Genomic DNA, 18,626 nt, shown 5'->3' with positions numbered 1-18,626 from the left:
ATATAACTGGAATTTAAAAGAGTAAGAGGCGACTTTATTGAAAACTTTAAGATCCTGAAGGGTCTTGACAGGGTGGATGTGGAGGTTATGTTTCCTCTTGTGCAGGAGAATCTACAACAAGGGGTCATTGTTTAAAAATAACAGGTCATTCATTTAAGGCAGAGGTGAGGAGGATATTTTTCTCTGAGGGCTGAGTGTCTTTGGAACTCTCTTCCTCAAAAGGTGGTGGAAGCAGAGTCTTTGAATATTTTTAATGCAGAGCTAGATAGATTCTTGATTAATGGGGGTGAAAGGTTATTTGGGGTAGGCAGGAATGTGGGGTTGAGGTTACAATCAGATCAGCCACGATCTTATTGAATGGCGGAGCAGGCTCGAGGGGCCGAGTGGCCTCCTCCTGCTCCTAATTTGTATGTGCATATGTTTCTGTCCCAAGAACTTCACAACACACACCCTCGTGCAGGATGGATCTCAGGCATTTGGGCTAATCTCTCACAGTATTTTCAGTCATGGTGATGGATAAATTGAGGATGACTTCTGATCAGTAGCACCAATCTTACATATTCAGAATACATGGCCAATATAGGAAAATAAGAGGAACGTAACCTATTAACAACTTATTTTTAAAAAATATTTTTCATCATTGATTTTCATGATTTTCTTTAGTAATAGTAAAAATAATATCACGTCAAGTGATTGTGAGCCCATATAGGAGATTGTTAATGGAATTTATCAGGCAAGTAGCTGAGGTATTTGGACCATCAAAGGTTCCAGATTCAGTTCTGACCTCTGGCAGTGCAGAATAATGGGACTACAATTTAGTTTTGGTGGCGGGAGAGGATGGAACCAGAGTTCCTGATGCTAATAGTTATCTAGTGACCCTTGGTAAATGCACCCCTGTGTGAATTTTAGGTGAGGAGAGGTTAAACAACCTGTGGATATACCTGGTCAATACTCACTCAAGCACAAAATCAATGGCTTTGGGAAATAGGAATGAAGTGAATTTCACCCCAAAACTAACCTGCGGAAGCAATGTTTCAGTGAGAGAACGGTCGATCTATAAAACAGGTTTCCTGGGAAGCAGATAGTATTGATTAGTCAACAATTCCATTGTAGATAGTGGAAGACGAACTGTATGAACTTTGGCCAGTTTCATCTAACAATTCCTACTTTCCCAATGTAATGCAGATCCTGGTAATGGGCCTGAAATTATGAGAAACAAGCTAATTAACAAATTCACTTCATCCAGTATTTACACAGAACTCATTCCGATGAATGATAACTGATAAAATATCACCTACAAGACTGGAGACATTAGAATTAAACTACTGTATATCACATTGAAAAGATAAATTGAAGCTTTTTCAGAAATAGAGTTAAACTCTTTAACTAGCACAAGCTCAGACTTTAACTGTCAAGACCCAACAAGAAAATAACTTGCATTTATATAGTGACTTTCACAATCTCAGGACATCCCAGAACATTTTACAGCCAGTGAATTACTTTTTGAAGTGCAGATACTCTTGTAATGCGGGAAATATGGCAGTCAATTTGTGCACAGCACCATGTGATAATGACCAGTTAATCATTTTTAAAAATTGGTTGAAGGATAAATGTTGGCCAGGACACCGGGGAAATCTCCTCTGCTCCTCGTTGAAATAGTGTTGTAGAATATTTTTATGTCCACCAAGCGGACAGACATATGATCCAAAAAGACGGCTCCTCCAACAGCTCAGTGCTCCCTCAGTACAGCGCCGGGAGTATTAACCTAGGTTATTTGCTCAAGGGCTCTGGAGAGGCACTTGAACTCACTGCCTTCTAACCCGGAGGAGAGAGTGCTGCCCACTGAGCTGTGCATGATGAGAACTAGAAAATATCTCCAACGGCTATTAATAAAAATAACTCTTTAAAAATGACATTGATTCGTTCTGATTTACTCCTGTAGAGGGTTGAATGTTTTTTTTATTTGTTGTTCTGTTAAATCCTAGCAAGACTTTTATTCATGGTAAGTGGTACAGGTGTATAAGGAAAAAGTGAACAGGTTGACTAATTGATCTTTTCTGATTCAGGGTGCAATTCTGACTACAATGCTAGCTACAAGGAACTTTTCAGGTAAGTCACTACTTTTGTTTTGTATTGTATTACATACAGTAAAAAAAATCGTACCTGGAATCACTGCTGGTGATATTAGTGGACAAATGCTTGCTGTGTTTATAGGACATTCCTTCGTGTGTTACTTTAACACGAGCATTAATCCATTAACATCTACATTAAAATAGCAGACAAAACCATTTCTGCACTTATTAAGTCTTTGTCCACTAACAATTGCAACAGGAATTCCTAGGCTTATGCCAACTTAGTTGTTTTAAACAACTTATATAATAGAATAAATGTTTTCCCTATTTGCCAACAACTATTACATTTTCTATTGACAAAGTACTTCCGGAGATGGTCAGATGTGTTTTACATCCAATAAGATGGGGAGGGAATAGCAATTGCATTCTCCCCTTACAAGCTCAACAGTCTAATTGTCTTTTTACAGCTCACCAGCAGTTTGTCTTTTAATTGGTAAGATATACCTGTTAGGAACAATTGTTATTTTGCAAGCTTTTACCAAGTTTTTATTATTATTTATTCTTGGGATGGAGGTGTCGCTGTCAAGGTTGACATTATTTGTCCATCCCTAGTTGCCCCTTAAGAAGGTGTTGGTGGGCCACCTCCTTGAACTGCGACAGTCCATGTGGTGAAGATGCTCCCACATCACTGCTAGGTAGAGAATTCCAGGTGTTTAATCCAGCGGAAAAGAAGAAATGCTCTTGGAGGGGTTCTTCGAGATGTTGGTGTTCCCATCCACCTTTTGTCCCTCTCGGCGGTGGAGGTCACAAATTTTGGAGTTAATAACATTTTTTTTTAAAAAGTCCTGGGGTTTAAATGCTTCTCCTTTTATTTTGCACCTTGAGACTTTTTCGTTTCTTCACCGGCCTGACACAGGCAGCAGAGAGGCACGTAGCGTGTTCCTAAATTGCCACCTTGGAGGCAGTTGTCATAAGAGCCGTAAGACACCCAGGCATGACTCGCCCTTCCATTCTTGCTTCCCCCGAAAGCAATGATATTGGTTGCTAAAGCCTCCATCGAGCAGCTCCCTGCTCAGTGAAGCTCACATAGGAACTTAATGGCCTCAAATCTGGCCCGATCACTGCCCTGTCCTCCTAATGAAAGTTGGTCAAAATGAATTATTCTGCTACATCTGAGCACAAATTGGTTTTATAGACAGCTTGTGTTTATTTTGGTAGCATTTGTTTTTGTGTGGCACCAACATACAAACATAAGAATTTAACAGGCAGAAAACCCCAGCTGGTCCATCAAACCCAGACCCACACCATTATGGTTGTACCATTAAGGCTAAGTACTTCTTCCTTCCTCATATCTCCCACCTCACCTACCCACGGGCCATGCAACCTCCTTTGTAGAGGCAAAAAATCAGAAACAAAACCAAAGGTCAATAAAGGCAGAAATGCCCTGGAAAATTCCTGTCCAAATGACATTTTCCAAGTGCTATAATGAAAAGAAGCAGCAGCTCTACGGCCATCAAATACACGAATGCAAATGACACATTAGCTTCACTGCTGATCACTGTGAGAGAGAAACTCTTTGTAGGAGCTCCTTGAAATGTAGCCTTTGGCAGTCTCGTTGTGTATTTCAAATGCAATTGGAACACTTGATTGCTGTACCATTGAGCCATTATATTCACTATTTAGACCACAGCAAGGTCAACACCAGACCTCTGACTGCCTGAAAGTACTTGCTTAAACCACCACGGAACCCTGCATTAGAATTACTAGTGCTTTGTGTTTGAGGGAAAACTGTGTTCATTAAATCAGTGGCAGATCTGTTCTATTTGGGAAAGAAAGAGGGTAGCAATTTATGTAGTGCCTTTTAATAGAGCCAACACACCAAGGCGTTTTTACAAAGACCAGAATATTTGGGGAAGATTGGAAAGATGAGGAAAAAGAAAAGGCAAGGTTGAGGGAATGAGGGAAGAAAACTTCCAAGTGCTGGTTGAAAGATTTGCCCCTGCTGGTGGATTTGAGGGAGATGGGCCTGAGGTGTTTCCCACTGTTCCCAACTCTGTCCCTGCCTCAGCTCAACTGCTCGTCAAATCCTCTTCATTGCCTTTGTTACCTCTCGGCGTGATTATACCAAAGCTTTCTCAGCCGACGTTCTACCCTCCATAAGTTTGAGATCATACAAAACTCTGCTGCCCATGTCCTAACTCGGACCAAGTCCTGTTCAGCCCATTGTCCCCTGTGTTTGCTGACTTGCACTGGCTCCTAGTCTGGCAATACATCCATTTTAAAATTCTCACCCTGGTTTTCAAATCCCTCCATGGCCTCCCTCTTCCTATCTCTGTAATCACCTCCAGCCCCTGACTCCTCTGAGATCTCTGCTTTTCTCTTATTCTGGCCTATTGTGCATTCCCAATTTTTAATTCTTCCCCCCCACCCCCCCTGCCCTCTCCTCCACCATTGGTGGCTGTGCCTTCAGTTGCCTGAGCCCTGAGTTATGGAATACCTCCCTAAACCTCTCTCTCCACCTCACTTTCCTCCTTTAAAACCTACCTCTTGGACCAAGCTTTTGGTCATCTAATATCTCCTCATGTGGCTCGGTGTCAAATCTAGCTTGATAACATTCCTGTTAAGTGCCTTGGAACATTTATGTAAAAGGCACCATATAAATACAAGATGCTGTTATTATTGCCACATCAGTAACCCACAAAAGTGATGGGTGGTGAGTTTTAGGTTACTGATGCTGTCACTGTGCATTTGTATACAAGCAAATCAGTGATTTGCCAGCCACTTCTCCCATGAAGGTGGTTCCCTTTGAAAAGCCACTTGATGCTGATGGAAAGTTCATTTGCACTCGAGAGGAGGAGCTTTCTAGTGAAGGTCAATTTGAATTTGTGAAACTGTGGAATTCTAAATCTCCCTTAATGCAGCAACAACTCCATCGGAGAGCAGCCCGGAAGTGCCTGGAGTTAGTGGTGCAGAGATACCCCCACCCCGTTATGTATTTCCCAGTCTCAGCTGCATTGGGATCTGGGGGGAGTGGGATGGGCCAATTTGGGGAACGAGCAGAACCAGGAGATGATCACAAAGTGCATGAGAGAGAATGGGAGAGTACCGTGTACAGTCACGTGAAAAGGCAGACTGACATCAACCAGCAGCCTCAGCATTGTGAGGACCTCTCTACAGGGGGAAAGAAAAGAGGGCAATTGGTCTTGAAATGCACAAAATATACATAAAATCTAAAGGCAATATTGAACTTATAAAGTGTAGTGATTTCAATTGGTGTTTAAAAACCCGTCCGCTGCTTTAAGTAAAACACCTGGAACCATTTTCAGTTTAAAAAAAAAAGCACATTCAGGCTGGTAAATGTGCTGATGGAATGACGTCAGCTGTGGGCGTCAGTCTCCCTGTATCAGCTGCTGTGATGAGGGAAACGCTCAGTCACCATAACAACACAACAAAGCCAGTGGGCACTCCCCTTCCCCCAGTATCAGGCGCTGCCTTGTATGAGGGGCTGTGGTTGGTGACATTAATCTACAATTAGAAAGAATGGGAGGGGGGCTGTTACTGACACTTTTGCCAAAACCCAAAAAGTGGCTGGAAGAACAATACAGCCTCTTAAAACAAGCTAGGAAATTTCTTAGCCTGGCAATTCGGGCAGATTTAACAAGGGGCACACAGAAGACGGCTAAAGCAATATCTTTTCCTACTCATAATATTGCCTTGCTGATCTGGCAAAAGAACCAGAGGGGAGATGAGAATTTATTTTTTATGCAGCCAGCTGTTATGATCTGGAATGAACCTGCCTGAAAGGCCCTTGGAGCAGCTTCAATGGTAACTTTCAAAAGGAGATTGGATAAATATCTGAAGTGGAAAGAATTGCAGGGCTTTGGGGGAAAGAACAGGGGTGGTGTTGGGACTGTTTGGATCATGCTTACAAAGAGCCAGCATGAATGCAATGGGATGAATGGCCTCCTTCTGCACTGTATGGTTTTAAGATTCCTTGCATGTGTTATAACGTGAAGTTGGATGTAATATAGAAGGTATAGAGCAAATGGTGGGGTTAAAACACTTGGGTTTTGCTGTTCCTCTTTTTTTTAATCTTTTGAGCCTTCTCGGCTCCTATCACTAAATCCTTCCCTTCCGATAGTTGGCAGGCAGTACACAGCTCCAGCTGCAGCAGCCACAGCTGCTGCTGGTCTGGCTGAGCAAGGTATGTGGCATTGAACAACACTGTGAAAAGCAGCATGCGGACTGAGTGCTTTCACCTACCTCGGAATGACTGTCATTTAACCATCATTCATCATTGCTCACTGAGGTTTTTGTTTCCTTAACAAAATAAGAAGGTACGTGAATCTTAAAAAAAAAAATAACAGAACTAGGCGGGGAAATGTTGATGTCCTGTACATACCTGCACACACAAGTTAGTTTGCCCATTAACTTTTAAAATGGGCTCCTGCAGTATTGGCATGCAAGCAGTTAACATGTTCGACTGTACTGCTGTTATCTGCGTTACTAGTGGGTAGACATTTGAAACAAACCTGTTAAGGCCACGGGCAAAATGGCAGGTTGTGGGACGGGAGTTCTGAGGATAACTTCCGAACCCAAAACTCCGACAGATGCTTATTGATCTGCTGACCTTCTGACTTCCAGCTTCTGCAGTATTTTTCTGTTTGTGTTAAACAATTGTCTGCTAATATTGGACGAGCCTCTTGAAGCACTGCAGTAGTGCATGGGGTGCTGTAGAGATATTTGTGAAGAATTAACTTTGCTCCCTGACATTTTCTTTTTGACAATTTAAAGAGCGTTTAATGCAGAAAGCCTCAGATTGAACACGGTAGGGCAACAATTAGTTTGGCCCAGACAAATTGTTGTATGAGTTCACGCACCACACACACACACCACACACACACACCACACACACACCACACACACACACCACACACACACACACACCACACACACCACACACACCCCACACACACACACACACACACCACACACACACCACACACACACCACACACGCACACACACATACACCCCCACACACACACACCACACACACCACACGCACCACACACACCACACACACACACACACGCACACACACACACCACACACACACACGCACACGCACACACACACACCACACACACACACACACACACACCACACACACACACCACACACCACACACACGCACACACACACACACGCACACACACACACCACACACACACACACACACACACGCGCACACACACACGCGCACACACACACACCACACACACCACACACCACACACACCACACACACACACACACCACACACACGCACACGCACACGCACACACACACGCACACACACACACACACGCACACGCGCACACGCACACACACGCACGCACACACCACACGCACACACACACACACACACACACGCACACACACACACAGCTTAACCCGACAAACAAAACAGAGTGACATTATTTTTATTAAAGTATCTGGAGCGTATTCTGACAAAGTCATTTAAATTAATATTTTGAATGTTTAGAAGTGAAGAGCACGCACTATGCAAACTGCAAGGTTTCATCATTCTGTTAAAAATAAGTCCAACTCTCATTTGACCCCATAGTAGAAGATTCTTTACACTGCTCTGTGAATCAGTCATGAAGGACAGAAATGCAGGATTTGCATTTGAAACATAATGGTGAAGGTTACAAAAATCCATTTAAGGAAGGGTGTGTTAAATATGGAACAAGTGGCTATTGAAGGCAATTCAGTTGCAACATTTAATGGAATTAGGTGAGAAGTAGAAGGAAAAATATTAGGGTAAGGGTAGAGAAATAGGATTAAAGTTGGTAGAGAGATTTTGAAGCACTAGTACAGGGAGAGAAGGCCGAATGGCCTACCGTACCAAAATTCCCATTATTCAATAGCTATTCTAAATGTTAAAAAGGTAAATATAAACATTTGTTAAAAAAAATATACAGCACAATTCAGTTTGAAGAAATTTCTTCACTCAGAAGCTGTTTCGAATACTTTGACAGTCTGGTTTTAGTGTATAATGTGACAGAACGTAAATCAGTAGGCTTGAAATTGCAGGGCCTATTAAAGATTGTTTCAAATGTTTTGAAACTCTCTCATCTTTTCATAAGCGTGCAACTGAGTACCCCGCCTCTCAACCCTAACGCAGAAAAATATCAGCCGTTATACAATAAGTTCTGAAACTTCTTTGCACCTAACAAGCTATCCCAAGGGAACCAAGCAGGATAAATAAGGCCAAAAAGACAAGTGTTGCACAAGCTTTTGAAGGAGGGAACATGTGCAGGCATATATTTTTGTTAGCTGCAGAGTATGGAAAATGGACGTGTAATTTCTAGAAAAGAGCTATTTAGGTCCTTTGGCAAAAAGAATGATGGTGATTATAAAATGATAAGCATGCTCCAATATCGCAGCTTCTGATTTTTTTTTTACTTAAGTTGTTTTTTTTAAAAGATCTAGAATGATCAGCATGTGTGAAAGCTAAAAAAAAGTCCAAGTAAATTTTCAAAGTGCCCATCATCTATTTGGAATCATTTTGGTTTGAGCTCGGGTTCCAGCATCCTTGGGCATTCCCATTTTCTGGACTGCAATCCGTACCACTTTCCCAACACTTCTCTCCTGTCTGCACTCTTTCAAAGGAGGTGTCAAGCAATGGATGTTCTACCACATGCGTCTAAGTATATATGAAGCATTCACTTCCCTGAATACCTTTTGTGCTATTATTAAAGGATGACAAATATTGATAGCCCAAAGATACCAATGTGAGAAAGACTTTTTAAAAAATACCATATAATTGTTATTGTGTTTAAACTAGGTTTTCCCAATTCACACTTGTGTTGATTTTTTTCCAAAAAGGTAGAGGAGAGATCCTTTCAATACGCCTGATGGCAGCCCAGAGGGAAAAAAATAGAGGGACCAGTACTCTTATTTCCCAATTTTATGGTGTTGAATTTTATGATATACAAGACCAGTTTGGACCAGTACTCTTATTTCCCAGTCTTTACTGTTTTTTCCTTCTGGGAAATGGTAAAGACTGGGAGAGTTTCCTGGTCAGCCATACTTCAGAAGACAACAGCAAGCCACTGTGGTGCTTTGCCAATCATAATCATGGATTAACCCAATGGAAGTTCATGGTCGCCAATGCCCTGTTAGGGCATGGTACCTGGAGGAGGAGCAGGATAGGGCAGGAGGAAAGTATTTCATATTAGTTCATTATTAGTAACCTGAAAGATGTTGCGGGGGAGTCAGGGATAAATCCAACACAGTCTTCACTCAGGAAGAACTGGGTGAATGAGATTGTGTCCCAGAGTATGTTTTATAACCATTAGGAGAAGTGTGAGGCACATAATTTCCAAACTTCTCATTTGCCGCATTGACTGAGTGTACGCTGTCCCCATCTCATTCAACTAATGCTTCCCTTCACCTCTGTGCGTGCATGAGGATTGGTTGCCTGCCTAACACGTTTCATTATGTGGACGTCCTTTGCTAATAGGACTATTTCCCTACAACACATATGCGTATATCGGGACAGTGGCTGAAATTCATACTCATGTAGAGACATTTCACTCATAGATCCGCTCCATTTGGATTGTGGAATGGAATGCTGGAGAGGAAAAAAATGAGCATGTCAATACTCGCTCAAAGTCTTGTTCCTTATGGCAGGCCCTTAGGAAGCATTCTTAAAGTGGTACACCCACATCTCTTTCCCATTCAGATCTCCAGCAAAGATGTACCTTGCTCTGTTCCCCTTTGCATGTCCATTTAATTTTCCATTTGTCGGTGATAATTTGTCAATTTGATTTCAAATTTAGTCCCCCGTGGGACTTTGTTTCATTGGTGTTTGCCTGTCCCCCATTTACTGCCGTCCAGTATTCACCTTTGGCCTATATTGTATTTGGTCACAGATTTCCCCATAGGACAGAGCAGTCTGTTCAAGAAACAAGGGCAGGCCAATTTCAGATAAAGATTGGTCAGGCTATAATTGTACCTGCCTCAGTGGTTCCTATGGACCTGCCTCATGCCATTTCCAACAATTAATAGAAGACCACTGCATTTGGAATGAAATTGCTTTGAAAAACAAGAGATCTAAGTACTAAATATTGCAATTCAAACATCATTCTTTCTCCTCTGTATCTCTCCTTTTTTCACTGTGTAATTCGTGAAAGGTAAGATTGAGACAGTAATTTCCATTCCCTAACTAAATATGTTTGAACTTGCCCTTCAATTTGTGGTTTGCTCTGACACTGACAATTTCCTTGTCTTCAGTCATTAGAAAGCTATTAAATTCTCCCAAGATGTTTTTTTGTGCCAAATGGAATGATAGTCAGATTTGTCGGCAATAAATTCATCTTCACAGAAGCGAATCATTAATGCGATAAATGCTCACAATGTTTTTGTTTCATTTGATTTTACAGCAGCAAAGAACTTACTGAATAAGAAAACAGATGGAGTCAAGGTAGGTTTAAGGTTTTGTGTGTGTCCCATTTTCTTGTGGGGTATTTTCATTCTGCCTAAAAACTGCCATCGTAGGCGGACAATGTGGAGTAAACACACAAAATGGAGTCAGCCTTTCAAAGCAGGACAGCTGGCCCTCATTTTATGTGGAAGAGTGTTTTCATTCCCTTTGTCATCTCTGAAATTGTTCCCCTAATTATAAATGGTTGCATATTAAAGTTGGGCAGTCTCACTGATTTGTAGCTGTTCTGCCTCAGACCTGATTTAGCTGTACTGTGGAGCCAAGTGCTGCATATTGCACACTCGCTGATCAACCCTGTCTTTACCAGCCAGACCTCCTTTAATTTTTGTTCGAAAAGAGAGCCTGGCCAGAGGAATACATCTTCCGTAGCTCTTCCTCCTCCTCCTGATTCATGTGAAGCCTTTATTTTTTTGAGAATTACGGTTGCATTCGAGCAGGGATTGCACTCAGTGCTTTAACGATTGTGGCAGTTTGAATTTATAAACCGTAACATAGATGATGAGGATTTATAATGGTTGAACCAGAGAGCCATACGTAATTAGGTCTTTTCAATTAAGCATTGTTCATACATGTATTAGGGCTTAAACTTCTTTTGGTTTCAAAGGCAACCAAACCCCCGTCGATGACCTTTAATAGGCATTCACTTTGTAATTATGCTCAGTGCTTTCCGAATTGGTTATTAGTTAGTAGGATGATGGAACACTGTTCGAGTACAAATGACAGCTTGGATAATTGTGCATCCTTCTCGTCAAGTATAATTAAGACTATAATAATAGTGTAAAAACCGCACAATGGATTATATAACACACAAACAAAAACATCTGCAGATTAGTTCCCATTAAGGGGATAAGTTTTAAAAGTTATCCTACATTTAGTTACAGAAGACCCTAATTCAATGGTGGGTTGATGGTCTCACTCGGAGGCCCCACAGAATTGGCTGTTTGAAAAGTTGAAATCCATCGCACTTGTGCAACATGTATCCATGCAAATGTAGGAAAATGTGAGGCCATTCACTTTGGACAACAAAAACAGATAGAACACAATTTCTAAATGGTGAAAAACTAGAAACAGTGGCGGTCTAAAGAGGCTTAGGACTCTAGGTACATAGACCATTGAAATGTCATGAACAAGAACAGAAGATAATATAAAAGGCTAATGGAATGCTAGTCTTTACATCTAGAGGACTAGAGTACAAAGGATAAAGTCATTTTTCAGCTATACAAAGCCCTGGTTAGGCTACACCTAGAGTTACTACAAGCAGTTCTGGCCACCACATCCTAAAAAGAATATATTGGCCAGGGGTGGGATGGAGTGCAGTGTAGATTTACTAGAATGAAACATGGATTCCAAGGGTTAAGCTACAAGAAGAGATGAAACAAATGAGGGTTGAATTCCCTGGAATTCAGAAGTTAAGGGGTAATTTGATCAAAGTTTTCAAGACATTAAGGGGAAGTGATAGGGTAGATGGAGAGAAGCTATTTCTGCTAGTTGGGAAGTCCAGGACTCGAGGACATATCGGCCAGAATTTTACGTCCTGGAGGCTCGTGCCCGACCCAAAAAGGTATAAAATCAGTCGAGATGACATCTGGCGAGCATCCTGATGTCATCGCACACATGCGCGATATCTCACTCAACGAGCGCGCACAAAAGTTGGAAGAGCGCCCGCCGACAATTAAGCGGGCAATTAAACTCATTAACAGCCCAATTGCCAGCTATTTTTCATGGCCTGTCCAACCTTACGGTTGGTGGGCAGGCTAATCGGCCAGGTGGGCTTTACATTTTTGATGAAACCTCAACCAAAGGTGGGATGAAATCTCCGTTAGGATTTAAAAGATATATCTGGGGACTATTTTTTAATGAGGTACGTTTTCAAGTGCTTGATTGTGCTGCATGGATATTTTTTGCAGCATCTTTGTGCTTTCTTTGATTATTTGGAGGTCTGTAGCTCCCTGAGGCATCTCTCTGCCTTCAGAGAGCCCAGTGGAAGCGCTCACCCACACCCGCGGTGACGTCAGCCTCCTCCCCCTTCATGTCCCCACCGGCAGTACTGAGCCTTTCTCTGGGCATGTTTCACGCTCTAGCTGGCCGTTAATTGGCAGCCAGCGTGAAATCGCAGTCGGGGGCTGATCGCGGGCAGAAGCGCATTTCGCATCCACTTCCGGGTTAGCCAATCACGTGTGCCCGGCGAACATAAGATTCAGGCCATATAGTCAAAAAGTTAGAGTCAGATCTTGCAGGAGTGAAATTTGGAAGCATTTGTACACACAAAGGGCGATGGAAGTTTGGAACTCTCTTCTGCAAATGGCAATTGATCAATTGTTAATCTATGAGATTGATAGATTTTTGTTATCCAGACGCATAAAGGGATATGGGGCAAAGACAGGCATATGGAGTTCACGTATATGGAGTTAGGTCACATATCAGCCATAATCTGATTGATTGCTGGAATAGGCTCGAGGGGCTAAGTGGCCAATTCCTGGCCCTATGTTCCTAATGGGGGATAATGCATCTAACCAATCCCATCCTGACCTGGGTGAGTTGAATTCAAGGACTGGGTGGCCAAAATGGAAATTATTCCATTCCCCAGCCCCAACAATCTTCTTTATTGTGCACAAAAGATGACAAAAGGAATTATGTCAACAAGTAGAAACACATTTGATAAAGCAAAAGTCAAGCAGCTCAGCAGTAGACTGTCTACTGGAGAATCATTTCCTAGTGGTTCAGGTCATGTCCCAGAGGGATGATTGTTGGTCAGTCTGACATGAAACACCACAGATTCTATCCCATAGTCAGGAGAGGTGGTTACTATTGACTAGGAACCTATCTGGACCAACCATATAAACACTGCAGCTACAAGAGCAGGTCAGAGACTGGGAATTCTGCGGCGAGTAACTCACCTCCTGACTCCCCAAAGCCCGTCCACCATCTACACAGCACAAGTCAGGAGTGTGATGGAATACTCTCCACCTGCTTGGATGAGTGCAGCTCCAACAACACTTAAAAAGCTTGATACCATTCAGGATAATGCAGTCTGCTTGAACGGCACCCCAACCACCATGTCAATTAAACATTCATTTGCTCCACCACTGATGCATAGTGGCAGCAGCATGTACCATCTACGCAGGGACTTACCAAGGCTCCTTCGACAGCATCTTCCAAACGCACAACCACTGTGACCTAGAAGGAGAAGGGCAGCAGGTGCATGGGAACGCCACCACCTTCAAGTTCCCCTCCAAGCCACTCACCATCCTGACTGGGAACCATATCACCGTTCCTTCAATGTTCATGGGAACAAAATCCTGGAATTCCCTTCCTAACAGCACTGTAGGAGTACCCTCACCAGATGGATTGCAGTGGTTCAAGATGGCAGCTCACCAACATCCTCTCGAGGGAAATTAGGGATGGGCAACAAATACTGGCCTTGATAGCAACACCCCCATCCTGTGAAAGAATTTTTAACAAAAGAGAGGATGGGGCTGGAATGTTACGCCTGCCCTGCCTATGCTTTCCTATTGGTTGATCAACAATCGTGCCGAGAGTGTTTGAGGATACGTTTATGGAGCAGTCTCCCCATTGGAGGAGGGTTTATACTGAAGAGTCCTCAAAGGCAGTTGCAAATAAAAAGCTTTGGAGAGAATGTTATGAATAAAGTTTTCTATTCCCCAAACTATACAATAGAGTAAAAAGGTCAAAAATGGTGAGTAAATATTTAGTATGAATGGTTGGTTCATGGGATCAAGCAATGTTTTAAAAATGGGGTGGAATTTTACTGCCCTACCACAGTGGGGGAGGCGGTGCCATAAAATGCGGTAAGCCGTTCAAAAATTCATTGACTTTGGCGGGACCGTAAAATCCCGCAATCCCACTGTCATAAAATTCCGTCCTGCTTTTTTTCAGATATACTTAAAGTTTATTTATTAAAAGTTCTGAATAAGTATGAAGCTTTAAGTTACACCCTGGTATATTAGCAAATATTACAATTACAAATGTTTAATATATTTTTAAGCCAGTTCTTTTCCTGCCATTTTAACAAGAGAAATTAATCCATTTTAAGCAAAATAGTTGGTATCCCAGAGAGTAACTTCAAGGCCTTAGATATGAAGTAACTGAATGTTAAGTGTGCTATCGTCCTTGCATGTATTGTAAAAAGCCTAAATTAAATAACTTGCCCCATTTTATTTGTGAAAGTCAAAGCCAGTGGGTTAATGTAAAGATTTGTGTCAACCTGCTTTGGAAGTATGCCAAGTAAATTCTGTGTTTCCCAGAAAAAAATAATAAATATTTACATGCTTTTCATTACATGTTCCCAACATGTTGAATGCTCTACATTGTCATTGTTTTGCTGCATTTTTGTCTCTGAAATACTCTTTGTCATTTTTATGTTCTGGATCTATGCCAACCAATGTGGCTAGATCCTCATTTTGCACATATTTAGATGAGCAGAATCTCTTCTCATTTTCTCTTTATCACAAAGGATGTTTGTCAGGTGCGGACACATTCGGAGAAACAAGTTTCTGTGTCTCCACCACCCACAGGCAGCATTCGACCAGCTGGATTTACTTCCTCCTATTTGATCTCAGGATGTTGGAGATGTTGGCGAGGCTGCGTTGGTACCGTCCCTCTCATCCTTATGTTCAAGTTCCTCCGTGACCTGACCCCGTCCCTATCTCTATAACCTCCACCAGACCTACAATCCCCCCCAGACTCTTCCACCCCTCCAATTCTGGACTCTTGCTCATCCCCAATTTTCATTGCTCCAGCATTGGCAGCTACCTCAGTCCTATTAAGCTCTGGAATTCCTGTCCTAAACCGCTCTGCCCCTCCCTTGAGTTGCTCCTTAAAACCTACCTTGTGATCTAAGCTTCTGCCCTAATACCTATTTATATGGCTCAGTGTCAGATTATGTCAGCTCATAGGTGGCTTGGGTTGTCTTTGCAACTTTAAAAGTGCTACATAAATGCAAGTTGTTGTTGCCCCTGACAGTTGAGCGATTTGCTAGGCCATTCCAGAGGGTGTTATAAGTCACTCAGTGTGTAACTGGAGCCAAATGTAGGACAGACCAGCACATTCTCTTTCCTTCCCTGCACTATTTAAAAATTTTACAACAATCTGGTAACTTTCAAAGTCATTAGGTTTTTCCAGGCAGCTGCCCATAGATTATCGGAGCTGTTGAATTCACTTTCACAACTGGTTACGGGGGGATATGAACCCACAACCTCCACATTGCTGGTTTGAGTGTCACGACCACTGCACTACAACTACAAGAGTTGCAGGCAACCTCCTTACAGCAATACAGTCTTTTCCAATTATTAATTGCTGAGGATTTTCCTTCTCGCATCAGAAGTTATTAATAGGCAGCAACATCAGAATCCAACACCATCTGTATCCTTCAATCAGAAGTCACAAAGATAGACATGACAAGGAGCCATCGCAGCAGTAAGAGTGCATTTCTGCCCTCCGATCTCCCACAACTTGCACTGCAGCCAAACCGTTTTTTCTACTTCAGTCTCACTTGCTCAAATGCACTTTCGGAAACCAAGCACTTACAAGAAGCAGCCAACAGGAAGATTATTACATTGGGACAAGATGGATGGGGCCATTGTTGGTAGTTTATGGTGGGAATCTGCTGGTGGCTATAAAGCAACAGAGCGAAATTGCTGAGATTCAGCTTTCTTATTGGATTTCTTTGCCTGCGTTCCTGATCAATTGGAAGACGGTGCTGGGGAAACAGAATATTTATTCATTTTATTGGCCACTTATAGGATCAGCCCTCCAAACACAAGACACACATCCCAAGGCTCTTGTCGCATTAACTTGTACTCAAACATCCAAACTCCTATGCTATGATTCTCCCAGTGCACCGGAAACATGATTTGGATAATGGCAGAATTACTATCCAATGTGTGTGGATTTTGCCAGCTAGGGAGCTGGAATGGTTCAATGCGGAGCTCTCCTGCCACTGAACTGGAAGGCCTTGGGTTCAAGTCCCATTACAGGACTTGTTGGCTATGAGAGAACCCAATCATTGGTGCAGGCAAGTCAGTGTGTATCGGTGCTGGACCCCGGCCTGGAAAGATGGAGAGGATGAGTGGTAGGAAGGGCAAATGGCTGTAAAACCACTCAACAAATCCAAAAATGATGGTTGATATGAAGGTGACCAACCAGCAGTGTGATGACCACTCACAACAAGGGAAAAGCCAAAAGTGGAACCAACCAATTTGTGGAGAATTTGGAATTTGCTATTGGGAATTAAGTCAGATATTAGCTCCCTTTCCCCATCAACCTCCATTTATGAAGGCATGACTGTTGTTTAGATATGATTCTCTTATTAATGGCATGTGAGCCTAGAAAGCAAGTGACAGTAGGAATGGGAGAGAGAGAGGGGGAGAGACAGAGAGGGGGTAAAAAATAGACCATTTTGCCAGCCAGTACTATAGTGCTCTGAAGCCAATGACCAGTCCTCCCTGTTAAAATATTGCTGTCACCTTTCATCCCTTTTGTAGCTCATATTGGTGCTCCTTTACATAGCCTCCTTCTGTTGAAAGAATTTATATAGCACCTTTTGTGAGCTCAGGATATCCCACAGCTTTATAGCCATTGAACTACTTGTGAAGTGTCATCTCTGTTGTAATATGGGAAACATTTGTACAGAGCAAGATCCCACACAGCACACTGACCAGATAATCTGTTCTGGTGATGTATGGTGAAGGATAAATATTAGCCATGTCACCAGGGACAACTTGAGTGCTCTTCTTCAAAACAGCAGGCTGGGATCCTTCATGCCCACCTGGGAGAACCAAGGTTTAACCTCTCATCTGAAAAATGGCTCCTCCAACAGTGGCTCCCTTGCACTGGAGTGGCAGCCTAGATTTTGTGCTCAAGTCCTTGGAGTGGGACTTGAACCCACCACTTTCCAGCTCATGTGAGTGAGGTACCCACTGAACTACAGTCATACGGTTGAAGGAGGTTTTATGTTGCACCTTCCTCACAGCATTTGGCCGTGACAATCCATAATCTTCTAACTGAAGATTACTTATGTAACTGGATGCAGAGACACCGTAGAATCATCTTCTGTACACCAGCTAGCCACCCATTGAAATACTGTTAAAGCTACCTTTCGATAGCTGGCCAGTTATGACTATGATGATATGCCACTCCTTATTACAGTTTTTAATATGTGAACCCTGAACATTCTTAGTGTGAAATTTGCACAAATTTCATTGATTTCTGTTTATTCAGCAGGCTGAAGGTTGAAAATACCAGATGGGTGGTACACATCCAGCATCTTCTTTCCAATTAGACATTTGTAGTCCTAGAACTTGCCTGGCGTTATTGAAAATGACACTGTTCCATGGCCATTTGGAGTATCAGGTTGCAACAGTTTGGGATTGAAGAAGAAGTCATGTAACTAGTTCACCCAATGCAACTATACCTCCATTAAAAATAATCACACAACAGTGTGACAGCTGTCCTATCTCCCAGTTAGAGGGACCTTGCATTGTCAAGGTGTATTAGCCAAGTTTTTGAACCTCTTGTTATATAATTAGCCCACTGTAGAAATTCTGTTTCAATATCAACTATTGAGGAGGACTAGATTTGCATCTCTTGGTTCTGAGTTGCTTTTGACTGATATCTGCAAGTGGGAAAAATAGGAGTTTCAATATCTGTTGTGTAGCAACCATTTTCGTGGTGCTAGTTTCTAGAATTTATTGGTGATTTTTATTGGAACAAAGTCAGGGTTTAAAAATAAAAATAGTCATTTTTTTTCATAATTTGCCATCTTGCCAGGAATGATTTTAAAATATTAGCATCTGTTTGACCTGGCAAAGACCTGATTAATGCAACCAATATAATGGGCAAGATATGAAGGCATAGAGTCGAGCTACACCTCAGTGGCAGTTGTTGCTAGGTCTAATGTTGCTAAATGATCAAAATTGAAGTATGAGGAAATCTGAAATGCTGTGTCTTTCCATAAGTCAATAGCAATGGGATTAGAACAGGGTAAGCTTTTATGCTGTCTGCTCTGCCATGTTGTTAACCG

At 42.2% G+C, this 18,626-nt stretch overlaps 1 protein-coding gene across 6 annotated transcripts in view; it reads left to right on the top strand.

Moving 5' to 3' along the window:
* Positions 1-18,626, top strand: part of camk2g2 (calcium/calmodulin-dependent protein kinase (CaM kinase) II gamma 2) — a 358,108-nt gene that overhangs the window by 275,346 nt on the left and 64,136 nt on the right. For 5 of the 6 annotated variants that reach the window (XM_078531014.1, XM_078531015.1, XM_078531013.1 and 2 more), the window contains exons 12-13: positions 2,067-2,109; positions 10,524-10,564. In XM_078531014.1, coding sequence (XP_078387140.1) covers positions 2,067-2,109; positions 10,524-10,564 — 84 coding nt within the window. Of the gene's footprint in view, positions 1-2,066; positions 2,110-6,213; positions 6,277-10,523; positions 10,565-18,626 lie in introns of all 6 variants that reach the window. The other variant, XM_078531018.1, reaches the window with a different exon arrangement.

The sequence above is a fragment of the Cetorhinus maximus genome, chromosome 27 (assembly GCF_964194155.1).
Source record: "Cetorhinus maximus chromosome 27, sCetMax3.hap1.1, whole genome shotgun sequence".
Classification (NCBI taxonomy): domain Eukaryota; kingdom Metazoa; phylum Chordata; class Chondrichthyes; order Lamniformes; family Cetorhinidae; genus Cetorhinus; species Cetorhinus maximus.
This window is presented reverse-complemented; position numbering and strand designations above follow the sequence as displayed.